Source organism: Gastrolobium bilobum, unplaced genomic scaffold, assembly GCF_033153095.1.
Source record: "Gastrolobium bilobum isolate Gb01-03AN ecotype WA unplaced genomic scaffold, APGP_CSIRO_Gbil_v1 utg15966, whole genome shotgun sequence".
Lineage (NCBI taxonomy): Eukaryota > Viridiplantae > Streptophyta > Magnoliopsida > Fabales > Fabaceae > Gastrolobium > Gastrolobium bilobum.
The window spans coordinates 41,883-69,450 of NW_026897912.1; the positions used below are offsets into that span (position 1 = coordinate 41,883).

Sequence of the window (27,568 nt, forward strand, 5' to 3'; positions counted from 1 at the left end):
AAAACGTGGCAGATGAGAAGGTGTGTTTATAAATTAAACTTTTGTAAGCACCCGCGCAATAATAAAATCGAGTAGCGACGAAAAAGGCTTTCGAAAATAAAATGTGAAAATGAGCGGGAATAACTGCGGCCGCCTCTTAAGAATAAATTCAATTCATTCAAATAATAATAAGACAAAATTAAAGTTTGAAAATAATCAGAAATTGGTTTACAAAAAAAAAATAATCAGAAATTTAATATTCATTTGAGATAGTTGATAATAATTTTTTTCAAATCGATTTTCTAATAATGTGATGTGTTAATATAAATCCTTAACTAAAAATTTTGAATTTTAGCTTACCAAAAAAAAAATTTGAATTTTCGTTTTCTATTCGTTTGGGCATTATGGTAATTTTACGCATTATTTGAAATGAATTGACGGTGGAAGTGCAAAAAGATGTCATTGGCTTTTTAAATATTTTTTGGTTACTAAATACTGATGTTACGTTTGTTAGCAAAATGGCAAAATGTTCAAACCCGAGTGAATGAGAGAGCGTTCCAACCACATTGTGGAAAAAAAAGAAAGGACTAACAAATTTGTATAAAGGTGACAGTGACGATGGAGAACGACAAAAGGAACCTCATTAAAAAAAAGTTCCGTTGTCCATGAATTCGGGGGGTTTTTTATTTTAGTAAATTATATTCGGGTTTTAGTAGGTAGAGAATAAAAACGAAAAAAAATATTATTTTATCATTAAATAAAATAAAATATAGTTTTGAAATGATCGTTCATTTTTTCTTTGCATTTTATAAATAAACAAAGGGTTTGTTTTTTTACAGTTACTGCAGCTCAATACGACATCGTTTTGGGACGGAGATCATGGTGTCTTTGTAATTTTAATTTATTTTAGAGTTATAATAGTCTTTATATTTATAATTTTATAAGATTTCAATACCAAAACGATGTCGTTTTGAGAATAAATGCAGATAACTTATCTGAAGTAACTGCAGAAATATTTTTCTCATAAACAAAATAAAGATAAAAATCTTTCCTAGTATTCATCTTCAACAACACCATTTTTTTGGGGGGGGGGGGGGGGTACAAGTTCAACAACACCATTTACTTGTAATCTTTGGTTATAATACAAGTAATGATTACTGATCAGCAGCTTATTTGTTTCATTTTTATTTTTTTTGGTAGACAGCTTATTTGTTTTATGGGAAAACTTCAAAAATTTCCTTATAAGTTTCTTCATGATTATTTACTTCTTCTCCAAAAAAATTAATCATTTACATTCTTACTTAAAACTTTTTTATCACTTACCCCCTAACTTGATTTTTCATCCAAATTAAAGCTAACGGTGTTAATTTTTCTAAAAAAATACCAAAATTATCATTAAAAAAAAAAAGAAAAAAGAAATTAAACTTGACACCTTATTACTAGCAAGATATAACATACTACATATAGACTTTGCTTTTTTCACCATCATCGGCGGAGGTACTACCATTCAAGTATCATTGATTTTTATGTTATCTTGTAATTTTTTTTTTCAGCCCCACTATACGTTTCACCTTTCGTTTGTCAAAATGAATCAATTTTCAATGCTTCCATACATTAATTAAAGAACCAAAGGGGTAAATATTTTGAACAAGTAAGATGGAAAAGACCATTAAATAATTTAATAGTGAAGTTTCCAAATAATTCAACATTACGCTATTTCATCAATTATAAGGTAACAAAAAAAAAAAAATACTTGAATGGTAGTACCTCCGCCAACTATAGTGAAGAAAGCAAAGTCCATATGCAGTGTGTTATCTCTTACTAGCAATAAGATGTCGAGTTTAATTCCTTTTTTTGTTTTAAGGATAGTTTTGGTCTTTTTTTAAAAAAAATTAGCATCGTTAACTTTAATTTAGATGGAAAATCAAGTTAGAGGGTAAGTGATAAAAAAAATTTAAGTAAAGGTGTAAACGATTAAAATTTTTGGAGAAAGGAGTAAGTGATTCTGAAGAAACTTATAAGAAATTTTTGAAGTTTTTTCTTATTTCATTTATCGGTGCGCTACTGCACACTTATCCACAAACAATAAATTTTTTTTTAATGATTGATGAAGTTAGAATTATAAAATAAATATATATATATATATATATATATATATATATATATATATATATATATAGAGGCAGGATCCTTTGACACCGGTGTCAAATTTGAAGTTTGACACCTCAGCTGAGAGTCGTTAGATCAAAAAAGATCAATGGTGTCACATACTTGCAAATCAGAGTCGTTGATCTTTTTTTATCTAACGGCTCTCAGATGAGGTGTCAAACTTTAAATTTGACACCGGTGTCAAAGGATCCTGCCTCATATATATATATATATATATATATATATATATATATATATATATATAGGGTCAGGATCATTTTACACCAGTGTATGTTACACTCTCAATCTTGTCCACTGATCCCACTTATATCTAAGGGTTCAAATTTTTTAGTAACGTGAGTCATTGGATACAAATGGATCAATAGTCACGATTGAGTGTAAGACTTCTAACTCTTACACCGATGTAAGAATATCCTGCCCCATATATATATATATATATATATATATATATATATATATATATATATATAGCGCATCTGGTCCAACATTCCATCATCATGGTTCTTGTGCAGGGGCACAAAATTTAAACTTTTTTACTTAAAAATAAAATTACTTACACAAAAATATAATTTTATTGAGGGATTATCTTTTCTTGTGCCTCATGGTGCAAAATTCTTCTTCCACATAAACAGCAACGGTTCTCATTGATTTTTTTTTTATTACAAATGAATTTCACATTAAAAATTATATATATAGCAGAAGAAGCTTGTCTTATGTCACATAAGAAAAATAAATCATTTTATTGAACACCCAATTTAATAAGATAAATTAATAGCGCTCATAATTGTATATTTACTTCCTAAAAATAATATAACTCAAAAATATAAAATAAATTCACATGGAATAAAATTTTGTACACGTGAGCACTATTCCAATATGCTATGATTTATTTTTTTAATATTTATTTGACACTAATATTAAAATGAAATAAATCCCTTCTTTTTCATAATTGTTACTGTTATAGAGTAATATAAACTATTAAAGAAACTCTCACTCAATAGTTTTAATTTTCGGGTCGAATTGGTTATTTAATAATATAAGTTCTATCCTCATTATCTACCATTTTATAGTATAATTAAGTCAGTACAAGATAAAATCAAAAATTGGAATATCAACATGTTTCAATTTCAAATAACTCTTTCACAAGAGGATATGTTAGAGAATAATATAAATCATTAAAAAAGAACTTATCCAACAACTTAAATTTTTTGGTAGGATTGATTATTTACAATTACATACGTTCAACCCAAATTACACCCCTGTTATCGTAATATTGCCGTAACATTAGAATTATTTGGTCATACTTTTCAACTTCCAAATACGTGCAGAGGATTGAAAAAACAAAATAAAATGATGCCTTGTCGTTGTAAACATATACGTGAAAGCATAAATTGTATATAAGGTACATGTCCATGGCAAAGTTTGTTGTAGTTGAAAAAATAAAAGTCAATGCTGGTGTTTAAACATCCTTTTTGTTTTAAACAAATGCGTGTGAGAATGTTGTGACTCGTGAGTTGTGATGTGAGGTTGCAAAAGAGAACGAGCACGCAGAGAAATACATAAGTAGAAATTGTAGTAATGACAGGATACCAAAAAAAAATTAATGAAAAATTAATAAATTGGAGTAATGACATTTACATGTTAAAATTTTAGCATCACTTTTTATTTAAAAATATTAAAAAAATCCTATTTAGGTCTTTTTATTATGAAAAAAAATAAAATGTAAAAATAATAAAAGATTTTCGATCAGTCAAAGAATATCTATAGATTCTCTCTCTCTCTCTCTCTCTCTCTCTCTCTATATATATATATATATATATATATATATATATATATATATATATTATAAATGTGTATCAACCGCAATATATATACCAAACATGATGTTTACATTTGGCAATCACATAGTTTAATCGCTGCTTCGTAAAAAATTGTGCAAAATTGTGAATTTTGCACAAACTTCTTTTAATGGGCAAAATTGTGCCGTAAAAAAATTAGACGCTTTATACCTTTTTCACAATTTTTCTGATAGTAGAAGTTTTTATTAAAAATATAAATGTGTTATGTTATAAAAAACATGAACATAACAACACTTTATTCTGGAAATTATTTATGAGCAAGTTTAAATTCAAGTTGATGATATAAAAATTATTGTTTATTTACTTTTTGAACTTACGTAATTAGTGCATTATAAACACGACCGATAAAATACTTTTAAAGTGTGTAATTATATTTTATTCAACTTTTTTTATATATCGATTCTAATTATATTTTTTAGTTGAAACAACTCGATATTCTTATAAATTTTAACTCTTTGAGATAATTATGAGACTAATTTCAAGTCAAAATTTAGTCACAATTAAAATTTATCACTCCTTCCAAAATACGTATTTGATGATAATCGAATCGATGTACACAATTACCTCTTCAAATCAACTTGAACATCAATTATGCTAATTTTTTTCCTTTACTTAATACATGATCCTTTAAAAAAAATTGAAATATGAATGTGTCCTTAAAAATTAGAAACATCAAATTAGTCTTTAAATAATAATTTTTTGCCATCTCATAACATTTGATTTGGTTATGGTAAATAGTAACTTTTTTACTATTTTGTTATAAAAAATTGATATTGAAAAAATATTTTAATCATCAAATAACAATATACTATTTAAAAAAGTAATTTCAAATGTTTAGACTTTAATGATTAAAACAGTGCCCCACCTTCTGCCAAAAAAACAAAAAAAAAAAAGTGCCCCACCTTAATTAATTAATAGGCCAATATTTTAGTTAGATGGCGAATAATACCTAAAGCCGTCTTTGTTTGGATGAATTCTCTCCGTGTCAACGTTAAGAAACATACATGTAAGTTATCCAAAAAAAAAAAAAAACATATATGTAAAAGTGGGGTATTCACATGCGGTGGCTTTATTGGTAACCAAATCTAAAAGTCTGTCAAAAAACATTTTTATAAAAATTGACCCAAATATTTAAGCAACACTCTGCATAGGACCGTAGGGGGAAAAAATGACCCTAAATAAAGATTAGTCCCTCACTAATGGTATTAAAATAAAATAAAATAAAATATTCGTGAGATTAGAAATAAAATAAAAAGATGAAGGGGACGGAGCGGCATCAATTAGGACCATGTTCCCGAGCAAGTCCCTACCCGTATTTCATGTTTGATATGCGGCATCACTCTCTCGCGGTTGCATACACAAGTGTGCACTGAATCATTGTGGTTGAACGCTTTTGGAGACAAGCAACTAAAAGCAGAGAACACGTCGTAATTGATAGAGATAGATGGATCAAGTTACACTACCATGGCCACTCGCTAGTTGATAAAAACTTGCCCACCATGTGATCTGATAAGGTAGCAGACCTTTTTCTATACGAACTCAGATGTGGCATTGGATGGCTCAAGTATCAATTGTGGATCTTTATTTATCCCTCTTTCCTCTTGTCATTATTTTCATTGCAACAACTTTTCATTTATTCTTGTAGAAAAGTTTACCACCTCCGTTCGTAATGTATGATCTCCCAATTTATAAATTTCAACTTTTGAAGTTATATAAGATTTCTTTTACAAGATTTCTTTTACGGGAAAGTTATATTTACAACCTATTTTCGTTTATAACTTTTTATAATTATATCTTAATCGTTGATTTCTGTCAATCAACGGTTAAGATTTTTACAAATCAAATTTATTAATTAATTATTAATTCATAATAAATAACAACCGTTGATTGGCGAAAATCAACAGTTAAAATATGTTTGTAAGAGTTTGTAAACTATTTGGGTTGTAAATATAACTTCTCCCTTCTTTTATACCATCACAGTGTTATCTTGACAACTTATTTAATTATTTTAACTATATTAAGAAATAAAATAGGTATCAATTTTTTTTAAAGATGTAATAATATATTATTAAATATTATTACAAAACTTTTTTTTACTAAAAAGTGTATCAAAACTCATTTTCATTCACTGTTGCTTATAAATATCATAATGAAAGCTATAACTGTTGAAACCGAGTTTGATTCCTCGGGAAAAAAAAGAGGAAAAAATTGCCCAAGGTCAAGTATTGTGTGAGATATTGTGGCGTTACATCAAGCGTTTATTCTGATATATCAAAAGATATAAATAATAAAAGCGAAAATCACTTCTCCTGTCACAAAGGAAGAAGTGATTTCTTGGGTTGCTGACTTACTAAAAAAATGTGCCATGTTTTTTATTTTACAAAATAAAATAAAATAATGGATCTCACATTTATTTTTCTCTCTGCAAAAAATTTAAAAAGATTCTGTGAAAGGAGAAACTGAAAAACCATAATATAAAGTTCATATATGAGATGGATTCTCTGCTGTCAAAATTTGACTTGAGAGGTTTATTTAAAAATTTTGTATCTCTTTCTCTTTAATAATTAATACATTGTAATTGAACTCTGTTTATTTAATATATGTGAAAAAAATAGATAAACATAAGAAATTCATATAACTTTATTCACATTATAAGGTCATCTAAATTTTCAACATGGCAGGACATGCTATCTTGGGAAAAGATTTTAATATTACGAGAGTATCGAACTCAATACTTCCTTTTACTAAATAATGAAAATTTATTTTTATTTTGACTAATGTTTTCCTTTATAATTCCTTTAAGAGATGAGTTATTATATTTACATCTTTTTTTAGTCTATTTTTGCCTATCACTCTCCAACATTATTAAATCAGAATCTCGTCTATCTTTATCATTTCTCTCTTCCTGTCTTTGGAGATTATTTTGAATTTCCATTTCTTCCATCTGTCGTAAACTTGCGTCGAGGGCAGTCTGTGCAAGACAGGTATCTACATCTGCAGCTGGAGGCAGGTGAAGTGCTAGCTGACCCAAGGGTTGGGTGCTAGAGCCGGGGTGGAAGTTGTATCTGAGACATCATCACTGATGTGTACCGCATCATGGTCTGACGCAACATCATGATCAGGAGGTTGATCCACCTCCATCAAAACTGGATTCGTTGGCGACTGCAAAGGCGGCGGCAAATGGCTACCACTTCTAGTTTTCACCATATCTTTTCGTGGGAATAAGAATTTACCAAATTTTCCATAGACGACGCCAATGTTCTGTCCTTGAGACAGATATATCTAGTGAAAATACTAGTATTTTGATCTTGGATCTAGGGGGCCATTTGGTTGAGGAGAAATTTTATGAATGATAGGGAAATGTTATAGATAGGAAAATGGTTGGAAAGTGAGATAGGTAGGAAAATGTAAAAAAAGTTGTTTGGTTGGAAAAAAAATTATTGAAAAAATTAGGTAACTTTTATGAAATCTATGTTTGGTTGTAGAGAAAATATAGATGGGAAAATAAGTTGGTTTTACGAAAATAACCCTGTATTTAATTTTTTTTTTTAAAGTTGTGTCAAGGTTAAGAATTGACAGGTTGAAAATCATTTTGATGGCTTCAAAAATATTTTGAACTTTGAAAGCCTATCAGCTCATTCGCTTGAACTCTCACCCTTTCACAAACAGTGAAAAAGCTGTGGTTTTACAAAAAACCACATACGAGATAGCTTTTCTAACAGTACCGAAAGATAGCTTTTTCCTATCCAATTGAAAAAGCTGTGTATTTTGGAACGCTGGTTTTTTGTCTGAATCTATTCCACCAAACACTGCCTTTCTGGAATCCTTGTGTCACTTGCGTAGGAAAATTTTGTAAAGAGGCCCACCAAACACCACCTAGGTGTTTTTTTAGATATCTATGGATTAGATATACTTGAGTTTAGGATATCAATGTGCGCTGAAAATAACAACATTTGTCAAGAGGGTGGTGTGTGTGCACAGTGACAACATAACAGTAAAGAAGGAATAAGTGTTCATACATGTAGACTTTACCTATTATTTATAAAATTTATCTTTGGGTAATAGAATTGTGGACCTCTGGTGCCTCCTTAATAAGCCCGTGTCTAAGTTCATTCATGTCATATTAGGATTAGTGTCTTAGATTGATATTTTCCTTTAGTCATATTAATTTACTATTTCTATTGCTCATTATTGGGCTTCTTATATCATGGGCCTCTTATGTGGGTCCATAACAAGTGTAAAATTAATTGTTGAAATTCTGCATTCGTTTTTCCTCTCTCCCTTCACCAAGTACGATAAATATTTTATCGTCAAAATGAGTTATTGGAAATATTGCGTATCGCTAATAAAATTTAAGGTACAAATTGGGTGGAAAGAAAGAAAATGAAAGAGAATGAAAATGAGTATGAGTTATTCATGTGTTTATTTAAACTCTAGAAAGGTCAATTTTGAAAAATTAATTTGAAGTGCAAACATCATATATACTTTATAGAAAAATGTTATATTTTCAAATTTTTTATTTACAAATTATATTATTATTCTCTGGAATAGACTTAGCTAGGAATGTATTTTCAGAAATATATAGTATAATTTATAAATAAATAATTTGTAAATATAACATACTCCTACTTTATATGTTAACACTTTTTTTTTTTTTTTTTTTTGTAAATGTTAACACTTTTTTTTTGTTGATTACACACACGATATAAGGACACTATATTTAACAAAGGACAACACTTTAGTTTTGAGAGGGTAATCATTCCTTTCAATCTCAATGTAATTCTGCCCGGTTATCATTTCATTTTCAAATGGATAGCATTTTAATAAGCGGCGAGTAAATGCCTTTATTTAGAGGAGTGACTAATTAATTTAAGAAAAGACGTAGGGTAGTTAAAATTCTGATTTAAATTTATATTTTTACGATTTTTTTTAATCAAAATGATTTCATCAAAATTTCAAATGTTTTTATATTTTTATGATTTTTTTATATTAGAATTTTACATTTTACGACTTTTTATCTTCCTTTCGATTTTAGATAAAATCATAATTTTAACTACATGATCTCCAGATTATTATTTAATTTTAGCAAAATAATAATAAAAATATTATATCGAAATATCCATGCATCTAAATATATCCTAAGGATATATATCAGGCATTTACTCAGTCATTCATTTTCGAACAGTAGTAATCTTAAATAATTTGAAAGATGAAGAGATGGAGTGAGAAAAAAAGAGAGAGGGAAGATGTCGTTTGCAAATACTGAACAGTTACTAATTTTTGCTCCCAATTTTAAAAGACTATCAATCATAATCCAAATCCATCATTTTCATCCACTAGTCCGACCAGTGCGCTGATTCGTAAACTTAAGAATGAGGGAATAAGCGTAAGATCAGATTAGGGGGAGTGGGGTCGTCTCAAAGCTAAACAAGCCTATAATACGATGGGTTTGTTTCAACTAACCAACAACTATACGAATTAGTAACCAAAAAAATTATGGCGCAGTTTGGTATAAGGTATTTTTTAGAATTTTCAAAAAATTGAAAGTGATAATCATATTTATTCATGTTTGGTACAAGATTTAAAAAAAAAAATTCGAGAATATGATTTTTCGGGAATTTTATTTTGTGTGTATTTTTTTTTTTGAAATACCATCTAGAAATACTATACAGAGGGTGGTGTTCTAGGATTTCTACGACAAGGAAAAATTTAATAAAACTAAATATAGAATTAAGAAAATTAACTCAGTATTCCTGAAAATATTGTAGTCTACCAAACAATTTTTTATTAATATTCTCAGAAAACTCATATTCCTATCATATTCTTGAAAATCGTGATTTCCGAATAAAAGAAAATTCCTCCACCAAACACCTCATGATAAAAGGAAAACAAAAGACCCCAAATTGAAGCATTTGGATTTTTATTTTATTTTTTTTGCCAATTTCGTGTTGGATGATTCTCTCTCTTATCCTTTCTACGAAGGAGTGCAAGTAAAGAATACACAGCAAAATAATTAACTGATTTTCACTTTGACTCCGTCTTGTGGGGATACTAGCTTAACGGCACATGCACGAGACAACCTTTTATTTTTGTTCTAATGGTCCTTTTTTATGGTGATGGTTGTGACATTGTCGAGAAGCTAGCTACTAGCTGTCACCTCCACTTTGAACCATAACTAGAGGCTCACGTGCTACTGGGGACATATTCTTAAGAGCTCGGGCAGTTATGTGGGTTCCAAATTCCAATCCTAAGTTTCACTTTCCATCTTTGCATTCGAGGCCAATGGTTCGCCATATTACAGAATACAGAGGCCATAGTTCCGGCATATTTTTTTTTTCCTTCTTTCTCTTCACTAGTTATCTTTGCTGGCACGAGGCATAGCTATCGAGGGCCTAACTTATAGCTTCCTGTTGGTTGGTTCATTTATTTATTTCCAATAAGAAATATACTATTTCATTTGAAAAAATCATCTTAAGCCCAAATCTACATGCTTGTTTTATTGGATTAGAGTCGTAATCAATGAACCAATGAATAATATTAAAAAAAGTTATTAATAACTCTCTAGATTTAAACTTAAATTATGCATAAAAAAGTTATTAATAAATCTCTAGATTTAAACTTAAATAAATTATGCATAAAAAAGTTAACTAAGTCAGCTAACCCCTTGTCATTTATGTAGTTCTTCTAATCATCTCATTTTTGTCATAATTATTCTGTTTCTAAAAAAAAAGGGAAAATTTCAAAAACCTTCGTATGGATTTTCTTAATTATCACTTACCCCCTCATAAAATTTTTGAATCACTTACACCCCTATTTAGATTTTTTTTTATCATTTACTTTTTGACTTAAATTTTCTTTACCAGTTATCCCCTTCACTTAGGGGAGTAAATGATAAAAAAACTTTAAGTCAGGAAGATAAATGATTCAAAATTTTATTAGGGATAAGTGATCACGAGGAAAGTAACATGGTGATTTTTGAAGTTTTACAAAAAAAAAAAAACACATTATAACTTGGTGCCATAAATATAAAAAAGGTCCATTGGGCTTGGTCTTTCATCATCCCACTTTAGGGCATTATCACACAATGCTCTTCTTTGATCCGAAGTGAACAACAATTCTTTTTCTAAATATTCACTTATCCTACCAACTAGAGAAAGAAAAATGAGCGCCTCTTTTGCCAAGCGTGTCGCGGTCCCTCATCTGTGGGAAGTGAAGTGGGCAGAAAAAGTTAAGATATCTGAAGCAATATGGTGTCATGGTAGGCACTATCTCAATTTTCAGTAGCCTACCTACCAAACGCCGTCTTAACTCTTCACCTTTCAGAATGGGCGACTGATCCTTGTTTTCTAGCACTAACGTGTACCTTTCTCAAGCATGATGATTCTTTGGATCTATTCTTTTTAAACAAGTTATGTAATACTGTCAACAAACCAAGGACACTATCAGGGTGTGTTTGTTACAGGAGAAATTTTTTGGTAACCGGAGATCACGATTAATGGAAATTCAGTAGAAATTGAGTTTACTTGGAATCTTACGAAAGATGTGTTTGGTTCGCCAAAATATTACCGGGAATATTGGGTAAAAATTACTGATTCCATATTTGGTTTAGAACGAAATATGACTTGGAATATGAGGTTATTATACAAAAATAACCCCAAACTATTTTTACTTTTGTAATTGATAGATTGGGTCTAGATTTTTATGTGTATTGGGGTATTTTTGTCTCAAAATTTATTGTTGTGCTTTCCCTTTACTTGGTATTCTGATTGGTATTCCGAATTACCATATTATTTTTGGTAATCTGAATAGTGACTTTTCTTTATAAATCAAATTACCGGTAATCTTTGGATATCCGGGAATCGTAATTTATTCCTTCTACCAAACGTGGTAATTACATTTACCAAAGAAGGATTACCTGTAATCCTCTCCAAAAACTTGAACCAAACACCCCCTCAATGTCTCTCGGAATCATGTGACATTTCATTCACATATTGATCAGTTCAAGAAAATTTGGGCCGGATCACACGTGCAGTTGAATATGATCCAATAGCAATTTAAGTGGAAAATGATCCAATAGCAATTTAAGTGGATTTTATTATGGTATGGATTTCGTCGTGGGATACAGTTGCGGGATAATTGAACTTGGAGGCTCAAATTAAGTCGTGTTTGGTGTGATGTATAAGGTTTAACAGTATAATATCATATTACACGTTATGATATTTTTAGTTGTTTGGTATAACCATTGTATAGTATAAGTTTATACAGCAGAATATCTTAATACGTCAAAATGATGTATAATTTAATAAGACCTAACGGGGTGGGATTAAGCCTGATAAGAGGTTGATGTATTAATATTGCTTACAAGTACAATTCTCAGGAACTAATATATCATTTCAATATTAATATATTAAAATAATTTTTTTAATATATTAATTTTTAAAATATTTGAGGATATTATCTTATACAATATCATACCAAACACTGGATAATTATGATGCACGGACACGAACACGGGACACGACACGACACGCCGACACGTTAATTCTAAAAAATGTCATATTTGGACACGTTGGAACACGTTTTGATATTAAATAAAATTTTTAATATATATAATATGATTTATATTTAATACATATAAAAATCCATAATAAGTTATATAACCAATCAAATATTTAAATTTCATAACATAAATATAAATATAAATAATTTTTCGTACTTTGTTAATTTTTCAAGTCAAATTTCATAACAGAAAAAAATCAATTTATAAATTATTTCTTTTATATTTAGTTAACAAAATAAAATTAAGATTTTTTTTTTTAAAAAAAAAAATGTGTCCGAGCGTGTCCTAGCGTTGACTACATGTCGAAAAAACGTGTCGGAGAGTTGACTACGTGTTCTCAAATGTTGACCACGTGTCAGACGCATGTCCGAGCGTGTCGGAACGTGTCCGTGTTGGACACGTGTCTGACACGCAAATTTTCAAAAAAAAGTTTGTGTCCGTGCTATAAGCTGGATAGTAAAATTTAATCAGGTCTTATACTATAATGCTTTATCCAATACTATACACCAAACATGCCGATAGATAAAATGATTCAAGCCTCCATTATATATTGAGTTGACTTTAGCAGTCTATCTCGTATGTGGGATGTTTATTTGTGGGTTATGCCTTTTACGCATAATGAAAATTAGGTATCTGTCCCTTAGCTAAAGAGACTGATAATTTTTGAGTTGCTGTTATCAAAGTTGTATATCTACGGATGATATATATATGCATGATGAACGCATTTCCTTACTCTTTAACTCTTGAATATTGAATTTCTTAGACCAAACATAAATTGGGCCCACTATTGGATATGTAATAGGTCGAGATATAATAATAATAATAATAATAATAATAAGAAGAAGAAGAAGAAGAAGAAAAAAAAATGTTAATTATTATTATTATTTTTGGTTATATGATTTTGACATACTTTGTCCTGTAAAAATAATTTTTGCTGAACATTGTCACGATTTTATTGTAATGAGGATTCAGATTCGCTACATTGGCAGTTACATAACAAAGGAACAAAGATAGTGGGAGGATGAGATACCTCAAATGAATAGAAGCGGATAGCCCTAGCTACATGATGTACAAGAATAGATGATCCCTTCCTTTGAACTGCTTAGCTTAGCTCACTTCCCACTCTCCCAATCCGTCTTTTACGTCCCCATATATTCATCGGACAACTCTTTATCATGTCCTCATCCCAGTTCCACTCATCGACTCCTTGCCCCTCAGTCCTAGGTCCTAAAATCTACGTCTTCCCCTCATAAAGTTTACGTAAATGGTGTTGCCTTGTGTTAAGAGCACAGCTCTACAAGAAAGAAGAAAACAGAGAAAAAGAAACTGATTTCCCTATTCACATTGCAATCTGATCGTTCACAAGGGTTATATACACTTCCAGATATACAACTAAAGATACTAAGCCTATCAACAAAGCTCATATTTATAACTACAATATTACACATTACTATATTTAAAATAACAGCCCGATAGAACTAACTGATAACTATTATATTACACATTACTGTATTTTACAATAACAGCCCGGTAACTACTAACCCCTTTTAAATCATTCCCTTCCACACTAAAAGGACCTTGTCTTCAAGGTCCAAGTGAGGAGAAATCTTGAAATCAACCATACTTATAAGGTGGAGGCAATTTAGTCGGTGAAAAAAAGAACATATAGTGCTGAAAACAAGGGACGCAAACCTGTTGGATCAACTTGTCGAACGACCTGCAATTTTAATTGGTGAGAAAACAAGGGACGCAAACCTATTGTATCAATTTGCTCATGGACACGAATTGATGAAACTAGTTCTTGAGCGGACAGACACAGACTCTTGTTCATTCATGATGAAAAATGATGTTCTAAAATGAAAGCACCAACGTTAGATCACAGCTCTACAAGAAAGAAGAAAACAGAGAGAAAAAGAAATTGATTTCACTATTCACATTGCAATTTGATCGTTCACAAGGGTTATATATGCTTCCAGATATACAACTAAAGATACTAAGAGAACTCCTATTTCTGCGCCCGGTAACTACTAACTGCTTTTGTATTACGGTGGTAGCTGATGGGTAATGGATGGCAGACACCAACTACCAAAAAAAAGAAGAAGGCAGACACTGCAATGATGCTTGAGACCAAACTAGAATATTTTACTATGCAAAATATCCAACACGTCTTCCATTTTTTAGCCACCGTCCGCTGTTAATTGCTGAATTGTGATGGCCTTCCACTGCGAATCGATACTAGACGTTAGCCAGCAACGACTTTACACTGCTAATTAATAGTAATCATAGAAAATTCCCAAACCTCTTCAGATTACGCAGTAGCTACTATCTGTTTTGGCAAGCGAACTTCCAAGAAATCAAATAACTTACCAAGACTCAACTTCTCTAAATGCATGAAATGTTCTCCCTCCCAAATTCAGGACCACTAACAGCAATTTCCCCATTTCTTGGAGATAGTCGCCTTGTCATTAGTACGAGGGAGATTTGCTTTTGATGAATTTCTATAAGACTTGACAGTAAATATATTTCAGAATCTATGGTTTGCAAGGCTTTCATGATACTTCTATTTGGAAAAGCTTCAGAATGCATATCGAAACATGGTTGAACTTTATCTTTAAACAAAGAATATCCTTCGTTATATATCTTATTCATGTTCCATTACGTGATAAATTGACGAGGATACAAATAATAATACATATGGTATAATGTGCTCGAACCCTTGCAAATTGTTAAAAGAATAACAAACAGAGAAAAAAACAGCGCTGCCTAGGTAAACTTTGTATATTAGGAATTGCTCGGATACCCTGGATGTTGCCTTGGGTACCGTTATCGTGATTAGTTGTCAATCATTTTATTAGTTGCTGGTTTTAACAATAAATGTTTGAAGTCCACAAAATACAATCAACAACCAACGGAATTTTGACAACTAACAAGGCTACAGGTTACTGCAAGAAAAAAACTTGGGTAGAGGAGTAATTCCCTGTTAGGTTTCCATCATCATCAGCTCCTTAGTAGTTTCCTCGCGCAACTTGTGGACAAACCTGAACCTAAGCAGCTTTCAACTTTTCCATTTTAAACTGACCTTCCTCTGAGTAAAGCGTGCCATTAGGAGAGAGAAGACGCCGGAGAGCAAGGAAGAATCGAGCCTGAAAAATGCCTACGTATTTAGATAGGGCCAAAAGTAAAAGTAATAAATAGGTTGAATTTGATTATGTCATCTTTACCCATTGAAATCCTACTAGAACACACCAGCAACCTGGCAAGCCATAACCTCTCCTACTCACAAGCTGACACAAGGAAAGAAGCATAAGTTCAAGCAACATGAAAATTAACTTTAGGACAAATGTCTATCACTAGATATATACCAATAATAAAAGGGCTCCGACAGAGAAGCATCCACTCATGGATAAGCTAATAAATTTAAGGTCCCTGCTGGCCTGCAAAAGGAAAAGGAAACATAATCACTAGAACAAATAACTTTGTGCATGTTCATAAGTACCTTAATGCTATTACATAACTATACTGAGAACTAGTAGGGAAAACAAGCAGTAAAAAGGGAGGATATCAGTAATGAAATAGTGATGTACTTATTTTGGAAACAAGGTGGTAAACTCAAAAGTTTATTATGTTTTAAAGTGCTAAAATCACTCTTAAATCTAGTCTAAAGAATGAGAACTTAGTTAAACCACCAAACAACTCCCCGTTAAACCCGACTAGCGAGTGTGGGGTGGAGGTAATCCTTGTAAGCATGAGAACTTAGTTATTTGGCTAAAAAGCAGTAACTTTGTTCCTCTGATATATGTGATTAATCTTTGCTAATTTTGTAGGACAATAAAGTTGAATTGGAGCAAGGTTAAGTTAGAAGGGCTTGAAGCAATAATTGAGGGGCAAAAATTTAGAGAAAATCTCCCTGAAGCTTTCTTCCGGCCAATTTTTCATATCAAATTAGATGGATTTGAATCTTTTGTTCTTCATAGAAGTTGTAGATCTTTCTTTTATCTTTCTAACGAAACTAAGATCACATCAATCGGACGAGTGTAGCTCAAGTTATGCCCAAAATACAAAACATTGTGCTTGCTGCCATAGAGTGCTGCAGCGCACTCCAATTTGTAAAATGACTACAGCGCCCAATTATGGCCCGTGGTTTTCACCCAAAACAAGGATTTCTCCGTCTATATAAGCCATTCTTAAGAGTATTTTCATATATCTTGACAGCGGGAGGCATCTTTGACATTGGGAAAGCGCGTTTGCTTGGATTTTCATGTTTTTGAGGACCGAGGACGTGTTCAAGGCAAGATCAAGCTGAGATTCATAGAGATTCACCACATCTTCATTGCCAGAGTTTGGGGAAGCTTCTATGATTTCTTTTGTCTTTGTTTTTTCCATGAGTAGCTAGTTAATTTCCTTTGTAGTTAAGGTTAGACAGAATCCAATTGAATCTTTATGTTTATGAATTAATCTTTAATACAATTTTCCTTTTTATATTGAATGAATGTGTCTGTTCTTCATACTTCTATGAGTTAATCCTCTTGTAAAATGAATTAGGATTCATGTATGACAATATGAATGTTGGTATATGAATTTGGGTTGCCTCATTCATCATTAATTTGTATGAATTTAGGGATAGACATACGAATTGTGCAATTTTTATGATTCTTGATTTTAATGCTTAAATCTTTTTGAGAAACACCAAGTAATTAAGATTCTATTAAGGGAGTAAAGGGTTAAAATACCAAGGGATTGGATTTTAGCTAAATTAGATGAATTGATTGGCAATAAAAAGGAGGATTAACTAAGGTTCTTAATTCAGAATACAAAGGGGAGATTGGGGGAAATCGAGTCCATAACTGCACTTTTCTTTATTGTTTAAACCTTGTTCTTGTGTTCTTGATGCTCTTTTCTATTTTAATTATTAATTAATTTTTATTCAACTCTCTTGATTGAATTGTCCAACTTAAACAGAATAGCGAATTAGTGTTTGAACTTTAATCCTCATGGGAACAATACTTTTACTCATTACTTCATTACTTGTGTGATCGATATACTTGCCAAAATAGCAACACAGGACAAAAACAGAAGATATAATATTTAAGGATTTAAAGATGGAGTAAATGCGATTATCAAAAAAAAAAAAAAAAAAAAAGATGGAGTAAATGTAATAAAGATGGATCCAAAATAGCAATATAGTGCCAATGATAGGATCTAACACGCATAAACTTCCATTCAGCTTTATTGGATATTTATGTGAACAATGAACACAAATAAGATGGAGCCGATCCGGAAAAAAAATTCCTTAAAATTCCTACTTAGAAAGTTAAAAAGGAAGGAAAGCCACGCTAGACTAATCCAAATGAATTAGGATTATTTTAATTTTAAAAATCATTCTCAGGATAAGATCACATCATTAATATTGGACATTTGAAACTATTAAAAATGTCAGAAAGATCTAACGTACCAATAATGTACCCTCGAGGCTGTGAGTACAGGGTGCCACAGATAATGCAATAAAGAACAGACTCAACACATTGTGCATCTGCATTAAAACAAAATTGAAGTTAAGCATCGATTAAAATTAAAAAGGCACTGATTCTTTAAACTAATGTAAAAGCTTAAACTCGCATCAAAGGTTTCAATCTATTGACTTTTTTAAATGAAAATCTTCATCAACAATGAAGTACAAATCATTCACAAGATAAAAAACCCTCCTTTAAACATTTCTAGAATTCATTTGTCAGTCACTTCTTGGAAGTGAAAAAACCAAAATTAACTTAATCCAGTGATTGCAACACTAATCAAGTACTCAAGTAGCGTAAGTTTGTTGAAAATAAAGCGAATCGATTAGGGATGGTAAAAGAGTGAGAATAAAGACTCAATAATCTAAGGTTATGATGTTGATATAAGGTACAAATAGCGGTGTAAATGTGCTAGGCCGGCCTACAAGGGTCTACGACCTAGCTTATATTAAGCCAGACTTGACCTATTACAAATAGTAAAATAGAATAGGCATAGACTATTAAAAAATCTATTTACAAAACAGGCCATAGGTTTTTTGTATATATCGGGCCGGCCTATAAGCTTACAGGCCGGCCTATATCATATTATTTATTTTAAATAAAATAAATAAAATTATTATTTTAATAATTTTGAATAATAAACTAATATTATTTTAGTTATTCTTTTAATTATTGAATGTTTAATAGTCTTAAACACGTAATAGGCCTAGGTCAAGGCTTTTGTTTTTTAAATATAGCTCAGGTCAGATTTATAATTTGGGGCCTACACAGGCTAACAAGCCAGACCAGATCCAATGTTTTGTAAATAGGTCTGGCCTATTTAAGTCAAAGTCTAGCCTAACCTAACCTATTTACACCCCTAGGTACAAACATTATTCCTCGTTTATATTATTATTAAACTCTAAATCTTAAATAAAGAAATAAGAATTTTTTTCTAATAAATCTAAAATTATTAATTTAATGTGTTACAAAATGTGATACAAACAACAAAGCATAAATCCTTATTTACACTAATATTAAACTCTAAATCTTAATCAATTAAGAAATATAAAAAATAAAGAAAATATTCCCAAAAGATCATCTAAATTATTTTAAACTATTTTAAGATACATTGTAGATATTAGGAGATATTTTTCATATATTCTAATAAATTCACGTAGCAGCAACAACTTAGCTATCGCAAAAACAAAGTTAATTCATAACCAAAAAACACTAGTCATTTATCCAGCTAAAGTTACAGCATGCCGCAAAAACTGGGAGACCAAATAGCCAGAAGGAGTAAAGCAAATAGAGTAACTTCTTTAAGTTTCGAATAACAAACCTCTTTTATGACCTTAGGATCAGGAGTAAAGATGTTTGCCAACAGCCAAGGAACGGACATTCCGACAACCCCAATTACTAGTCCTAGTAATGCTCCAATAATCACCAGCGACTTCAGCAGAGTTCGTGCCTGTTTGACATTCCTTAACCTTTAGTGGACAAAGAGAAACGATGCCCCATTTAAAAGACAGATGAGACGACTCAAGGTCTCTTTTTTTAGGTGCAAAAACTCGAGGTCCTTTCATTCCATATAATTAGCTCAAGATATTCGTTGTCAGTGAGTAGTGATACACGTGAGCGCAAACACACAAAAATTTAAGTCATGGAATAACACAACATTTTGGGCATTAGATATGTAATAGTGAGAAGTAATATTCACCAAGACATGCTGTATGACCTTATACGGCAACTGAACTTTACTAACCTTCTCCAAACTTCGGTTGAACCCGTATAATAACTCGGGCATAAATGATTGTGCAGTTAAAGAAAGAGGTTCCCCCCATACTACACACATGCTGTACATCTGAATCATAACCTAGTAAATGGTGACTTGATCATTAATATATGAAAAACAGATCCCCATACATAGAAAGGATATAGCAATGAAAATGCAATTGTAAGTAAAGCCAACCTGATGAGCTGCAACTGTATGAGTGCTGATAGCTGTGGCAAAATATGTAATAAGAGAGTAGAAAGCCACCTAAAAACACAAAAAGAATCTCAGATGCATATATATACAAGCAAGCCAATTCAGGTACAATCCAAGAAAAACCTAATCAACCTTTGAGAACATCATCACAAACACAGGTGCTGCAATCCCGAATATTTTCAGAAAGTCAGAGAATGATGGCACTGAGATGACAAAAGCATTATATCCTTTCTTGTTCAGTGCTTCAATCATCATAAAAGCTGCTACAATCTGTACAGAAATTAGACAGGTGGGGTATTGGAATTTGGAAGAATGAGTCAGCAAAAAAAAAGAAAGAAGATAAAATAAAAATCGACCCAAATCTTGTGACAAATGCTTCTTTAACATACTTGGGATGCCATTGTCGCCCATGCTGCACCCTCTATACCATACTGCAGAAAACTGCATAGGATTACATGACCAATTCCATTCACAGCACTGGCAATGACCAAAGCCTTCATAGGTCCCCATGAATCTTTCATGCCAAGACTAAATCAAGATCAAAACATTATCAGAATGCAATATGACAATATAAGTACTGATTTATTTATCATCAGCGTGGGTACTAAGTAGACTCGACGTAAGAATTCAAACTTATAGCAAAAAATGTAGTGAAATGCATTCTAGAGCAGGAAGTCCATGCTACTTGCAGATCAGGATACCTATTTTCACCGTTACTTTACATTCCATCCAAAATATGGGCCTAGTGATGATTAAAAAAAGAACAATCTTCAAGCCAAATTATGCTGAACAGTGTCTTAATGAAAAATTTCAATCACAGTTTCCAGGTGGCAAACATGCAACTAGAAGTCTCGACTTTAGATTAACAAAAACATGAAAATAGTTTTACCCCAGAGAATTTAAGTATTATGTTTATGAAATTGCTGTTTGAGAAGGAATTCCATATGAATGCACAGAATTCTCCAAGTCTTGCCAGGTTCAAAACATGAAGTGACAAACTAATGGAAAAGCTATGCAAAAGCATATAATTCACCGTATGAAGATAAAAACAGAGAAAGTTACTTCATGTAAAGATTGTATATTGTGTATCCTGTATGGTCATTGCTTACACTACTGGACCGATATAAAACCTCACAACATGATGAGCGAATGTAAAATTCATAACCATCAGAAAATAACAACCCTCACATGCTTTCAGACTCAGAGTTGCAGGTGAATAATAGATGACGCATGGGTAGAGGCACACCTTGCACTTTGAGCAACCAGTCCGTAAAGAACCGCAGGCCATGCCAAGCCACGAATCTATCAAGACAATATCTCTTTTTAAGTCAAAGGTCTAAGAATCAATCTGAGAATTAGGTGCAAAACTATTAAGTCAAGGCACTTGTTGAAAAACATGATTAAGAAGTATATGTTAATATGTTATGGCTACAACTTTTTTTTGAGAATATTGGATGATCAAGTGATCAAATTAAAGACAGGTTTGGGTTTTAATAGAAAGAAAATGAACCTTGTAACCAAATAAAAAATAAAAAATAAAAATAAAAAATAGAGAGAAAGAAAATGAACCTGAACATATTTGCTTGCTGCAGGTACAATATGCACATTCTTTGGCCCAGTAAAAGCTGTAAATGAAAAATAAACAGCCTATTGTTAATATATTTCCATTGCCCTATTGGAGGTTCGTCTTCGGTATATTGCAATTGCATTGTTCATTTCTTGCCGTTGCCTTATAAAATGACTAACTGCCGAAAGCAAGTAAAATGTGCACTATACGTGTATTTTGTAACGTTCAGATAAACAAAATATTTATGCGGATTACTTACCGGTTAATGCCCATGGACCAAGATATTGTGTAAACAAAAGCATCAGTGCCCCACATATAAAGCCAACAAAAAGCAAAATAGATATTTGATGCTGCGTCTCATTTTTGTCCTGCACCGTTTATTGCAGCAATCTATAGTCAAAAGTACAGTACAGGAATTAACTGTCAACATTTAAGAAATATTGCCTCCACTCCAACTCTAGAAACAGTAAAACAAAAATACCCATATGTACTAAATTTGACATCCTTGAAGATAAGGCACAAGGAACATGTGAATCGCAGGTCCTCTAATGGTGTTTCTCTCAAACACTTAAAACACACAAGGAGTTCTCTGAATATACCTCTTTGTATATCATTAACATTCAAGCCTTACATTCAAATGATTTACATGGTACTATTTAAAAGCAATAGCAAATAACTAGAAATACTAATGACTAACTTAGGAAATCTAAACACATTAATGACTACTTCTTAGAAACTTTAAACTCATTAATGTCCACTAACAAATTCCTAAGAGACACACCTCTTCACCAAAAAAACCTTTCATTTTCTATTTTCTTTTATTCAAATAAAGTTTAAAAACCCAACAAAACTCCTCCTTAAACTTTAATATCTCTACCATCCTTCATTCCCATCTTCTTCTTGCAATTTTCAAACAACAACGTCAGCAGGGGCTTTGTAAAAATATCTCCAACTTGATCTCGACTTGCAACATGAGTGAGCTCCACTTTTCCTTCTTTGACTTGATCTCGGATGAAATGAAACCTGACATCAATATGCTTACTCCTCTCATGATTTACCGTGTTCCTTGCTAACTCGATCGCAGACTTGTTGTCAACTCGGATTTCGGTTGCGCCGACTTGCCCTTGCTCCAGCTTGCTTAGTAAATTCCTTAGCCATATTGCATGGCAAACACACCAATATGCCGCAACATACTCGGCTTCACATGTAGACAGGGTCACAATGGGTTCCTTTTTTGATACCCACGTGAAAGCCGTGTTTTCCATGAAAAACACATAGTCAGCCGTGCTCTTTCTATCATCAACATCTCCGCACCAATCACTGTCTGAATAACCCGTCAACTTGTATTTGTCCGACTTCGAGTAATGAAGTCCTTGCGAGATTGTTCCCTTCACATATCTCAGAATTCTCTTAGCCGCCTTCCAGTGAGTGTACCCCGGGTCTTCCATAAATCGACTTATGATCCCAACACTCAGACACAGATCCGGCCTCGTACACGTCAAGTATCTCAGACTTCCAACTAGACTTCGGTAGTAACTCGGATCAACTCTCTCTCCTCCATCATACTTTGAAAGTTTCAACCTGGGTTCCATTGGCGTTGAAACCGGGTTGCAGTCTGTCATTTTAAACTTCTCTAAAATTCCTTTTGCATAGGCTTCCTGAGAGACGAAGATCCCGGATTTGTCTTGTCTGACCTCCAGACCAAGAAAATACCTCATCAGACCGAGATTCGTCATCTCGAATTCTTCCGTCATTTTCTTCTTGAAGTCTTTTATCATTCTTTCATCATTTCCCAGAAAAATTAAGTCATCAACATATAAGGCAACAAGTAAAATTTTACCTTCCTTCTTCTTTACATAGAGAGCATGTTCATATGGACACTGCTCAAATCCATCCTTTTTGAAGTAATTGTCAATTCTTGTGTTCCAGGCTCTTGGGGCCTGCTTCAACCCATACAAGGCTTTCTTCAGTCTCAACACTTTTCTTTCTTGTCCGGCTTTCATGAATCCCGGAGGTTGTTCCAGATATACCTCCTCTTCGAGTACTCCATTTAAGAATGCCGACTTCACATCCATCTGATAGATCGGCCATCCGAATTGGGCTGCTTGAGAGATCAACAGCCTGATTGTCTCCATTCTTGCTACGGGTGCGAACACCTCGTCATAATCAATGCCGGCCTTCTGCCTATACCCTTTCGCCACTAGCCGGGCTTTGTATCTTTCGATCTCCCCCTTAGCGTTCATTTTCTTCTTGTAGACCCATTTCACACCAATGGGCCGACTTCCTCTGGGCAGCTCGGCTAACTCCCACGTCTTGTTCTTTTCTATCGCCTTTATTTCCTCCTCCATGGCTGATTGCCATTTCTCATCTCGGATTGCTTCTTCAAAGCTTACTTCTTCAGAATCTGCCAACAGACATACCAAGTGTGCTTCACTGGTGGAATCATACAAATCTTGTAGACTCCTCAATCTCGGTTGTCTCATCTCTTCATCACTATCTGAGTCATTCGGGTTCTCGACCTCAATTGATTTGAAGGTTGTCCGACCTCAATTGATTTTAGTCCGGGTTCCACATTGACCCCAGATGGACTACTCCAGTCCCATCCATCTTCCTCATTCACTTTTACATCTCGGCTCACCAACACCTTTTTATTGACGGGGTCCAGCAACTTGTACCCCTTCGTCTTCTCATCATAGCCAATAAACACATACTTCTTACTTTTATCTTCTAGCTTTGTCCTCAATTGATACGGTATGTGTGCATACGCAACACTACCAAAAATCTTGAAATGAGCCACTGATGGCTTTAGACCACTCCATGCTTCTTGTGGAGTTTTATCATTCACACTTGAGTGCGGACATCGGTTTTGCACGTACACGGCACATTGCACGGCTTCTCCCCAGAACTCCTTTGGCATGTTCTTCGTTTTTAGCATAGATCGGACCATATCCAGGATAGTCCGGTTCTTTCTCTCAGCTACTCCATTCTGCTGGGGCGAGTACGGAGCGGTCAGGAACCGCCTTATCCCATGTTCTTCACAATACTTCTTGAAAGCTGTTGACACGTACTCCCCACCTCGGTCTGAGCGGACCGACTTGATGTATCTTCCAGTACCATTCTCTATCATTGTTTTAAAACTCCTGAATGCCTCTAGCACCTCGGATTTTTCCAAAAAATACACCCAAGTCTTTCGACTGAAATCATCAATAAAGGTTACAAAATACTTCTTACCACTGAAAGACCCCGGAGTAATGGGTCCACACAGGTCGGTATGTATCAACTCCAGAGGCTGCCTAGCTCGGTATCTTGCCATCCTTTGGAACGGGCTTCTCGCATGTTTTCCCAATACGCAGTCCTCGCAAAATCTTCCTTCAGAATTAATCTTCGGTAGTCCCACTACCATGTCCTTCTTCATCGTCTCGGTCAGACCACCATAATGAAGGTGTCCAAACCGTCTATGCCATAAGTCCATCTTATCTTCTACCCCGGCTTGAAGACAGCCGACCTCCATGCTCCTTAGACTCAGCTTGTACATTCTGTTCTTTTCCATCTGAACTCGGGCTATCAGACGCCCTTGTTTGTCTTTCAACAGTAGAACTCGGTCTGTCATTAGAACCGAGTAACCCTTCTCCATCAGCTGTCCAATGCTTAATATGTTACTTTTGAGCTCGGGCACGTAATACACGTCCCGGATTGTACCAACTCGTCCATCCTTTTGCAAGAAACAGATCGTACCTCGACCCTTTACTTCAATTTTGGACGCGTCTCCAAAAGAGACATGTCCGGCTTCCACCGTCTTCAACTCCTTAAACAAGTGTTTGTAACCACACATGTGGTTACTGGCACCGGTATCCAAATACCACTCCGTCTCATTCTTTGAACTGGTTTCACCATGGGCTAGCATAAGAACTCCTCCATCTCCTTCTACAGCGAGGTTTGAAGCCTCGTCAACTTTTCTTTCATCTCGGCAATCCTTAGCGAAATGCCCAACTCGGCCACAGTTGTAACACTTGTCCGAGTTGCAATCTCTCGAGTAATGGCCATACTTGCCACACTTGTAACATTCCACATTTGTTTGATTTGACCACCGGCCTCTTCCACCTCGGCCACGTCCTCTTCCTCTCTGACTCGACTCAGCTCTTTCTTCATTTCTCACCTCATGACCTCGGCCACGACCACCTCGGCCATTTCCACGTCCAGCTCGTCCACGACCTCTACCTCGGACATTTTGAGAATAGAGCGCCTTCTCATCTTTAATGTTTGCTTTTGTCTGGAGTGCTTGCTCCAGCGACTCCTCCTTTTTCTTCTTCTTGCGCTGCTCATGCGCCTCAAGGGAACCTGCTAGCTCTTCAACAGAAAGCGTAGCCAAGTCCTTCGACTCCTCAATTGCACATACCACATTTTCGAAGTCGTCGGTCAGCGACCTCAGAATCTTCTCAACAACTCTAGTATCAGATATCTGCTCACCATTCTGCTTTAACTGATTCACCACGGCTTGAACTCGGGTGATGAACTCGGATACACCCTCTGAATCTTTCATCTTCATGCCTTCCAACTCGCCACGTAGAGTTTGAAGTCGGACCTGCTTTACTCGGTCAGCACCTTTATAGACATTTTCCAAGATGTCCCATGCTTCCTTAGACGTCGTTGCTCCTGCTATCTTCTCAAATCCGGACTCGTCTATAGCTCGGAAAAGCGTGTATAAGGCTGACTTGTCCTTCGCACGCGTCTCTTTCAACGCCTTGGTTTGAGCTGCTGTAAATCCTGCAGTGGTTGCAGGTTCAGCAAAACCGTCATGAATAACATCCCAAGCATCCTGGGATCCGAGCAACGCCTTCATCTGGATACTCCAATTCACGTAATTCGCCTTTGTCAGGCGGGGCAACGACATACTGGAAGTGCTCACACTCTCCATAACTCAAGCTTTGATGCCAATTTGTGAATCGCAGGTCCTCTAATGGTGTTTCTCTCAAACACTTAAAACACACAAGGAGTTCTCTGAATATACCTCTTTGTATATCATTAACATTCAAGCCTTACATTCAAATGATTTACATGGTACTATTTAAAAGCAATAGCAAATAACTAGAAATACTAATGACTAACTTAGGAAATCTAAACACATTAATGACTACTTCTTAGAAACTTTAAACTCATTAATGTCCACTAACAAATTCCTAAGAGACACACCTCTTCACCAAAAAAACCTTTCATTTTCTATTTTCTTTTATTCAAATAAAGTTTAAAAACCCAACAGAACAGGGAGAAAAAAATAATAATTATCATAGCTTCTGGTGGTAGATTTATGGCATGATGGTTCAGAAACATAACAAATGAACCATTAAGAATGAGTTTCTGATATTCAGTGACAATGGTTCGACATAATTGCACCGATTGTAGCATGACATATATAGAATACACATGAAAAGCCAAAAAACTAACCCCTTTTGCAAGTGAAGTAGCAACCATATTGGAAGTTGCTATCGAGAGGAACATGAACAAGAGGTTCATGTTATCACAAAAAACCGTTCCAGGTCCTGGCCACACGAAACAACATGTTTTTTTTTAATATAATTAACTTGCTAAAATCGAAAACAAAGGGATAATCAAAGAAAATGGCATGATTTGAATTTAATTTGGAAGATTAATTACCTAAAGCAGCAAGCTCAGTAGAGCTTCGTCGACCAACGACGGCCGTTGAGATGAGACTCATCAACGGCGCACAGATCCAGAGCCCAATGGCAGGTCCACAAAACATCATAATCTCCTTCGTTTGTTCCCATATGCTGTGTCTATTAGAATTGGAACTGGAACCAGTTTGTTCTTCAACATTGAACTCTGAGACTGGCTCCGAATCGCAAGTGAGACTGTGTGTATTAGAATTAGAACCTGCTTCCTCTTCCTCTTCCTCTTCATCACTGAACAGAGAAACTCGCTCGGAATTGATCTTATTCT

At 33.7% G+C, this 27,568-nt stretch overlaps 1 protein-coding gene across 1 annotated transcript; it reads right to left on the minus strand.

Moving 5' to 3' along the window:
• Positions 1-15,430: 15,430 nt before the first annotated feature.
• LOC133311376 (protein DETOXIFICATION 46, chloroplastic-like) lies at positions 15,431-27,395 on the minus strand. Its single transcript, XM_061512416.1, has 14 exons — positions 27,266-27,395; positions 27,056-27,150; positions 21,873-21,981; positions 21,616-21,671; positions 21,293-21,348; positions 20,436-20,574; positions 20,179-20,316; positions 20,029-20,097; positions 19,822-19,932; positions 19,399-19,527; positions 18,020-18,097; positions 15,930-16,001; positions 15,789-15,851; positions 15,431-15,710 (listed from the first exon to the last, which is right to left on the minus strand). The coding sequence occupies exons 1-14, from the start codon at positions 27,372-27,374 to the stop codon at positions 15,612-15,614; spliced, it is 1,323 nt and encodes a 440-aa protein (XP_061368400.1). The 5' UTR covers positions 27,375-27,395; the 3' UTR covers positions 15,431-15,611.
• Between the last annotated feature and the right edge of the window lie 173 nt (positions 27,396-27,568).

Excerpts from the sequence above, each read along its gene's own strand:
- LOC133311376 (XM_061512416.1), bottom strand. The coding sequence starts at position 27,374 with ATGATGTTTTGTGGACCTGCCATTGGGCTCTGGATCTGTGCGCCGTTG. Across the intron at positions 20,098-20,178 it reads TTGTGATGATGTTCTCAAAG|GTGGCTTTCTACTCTCTTAT; the intron begins GTTGATTAGGTT and ends TTGTGTTTTTAG. Across the intron at positions 18,098-19,398 it reads ATCCTAAGGTCATAAAAGAG|ATGCACAATGTGTTGAGTCT; the intron begins GTTTGTTATTCG and ends GTTTTAATGCAG.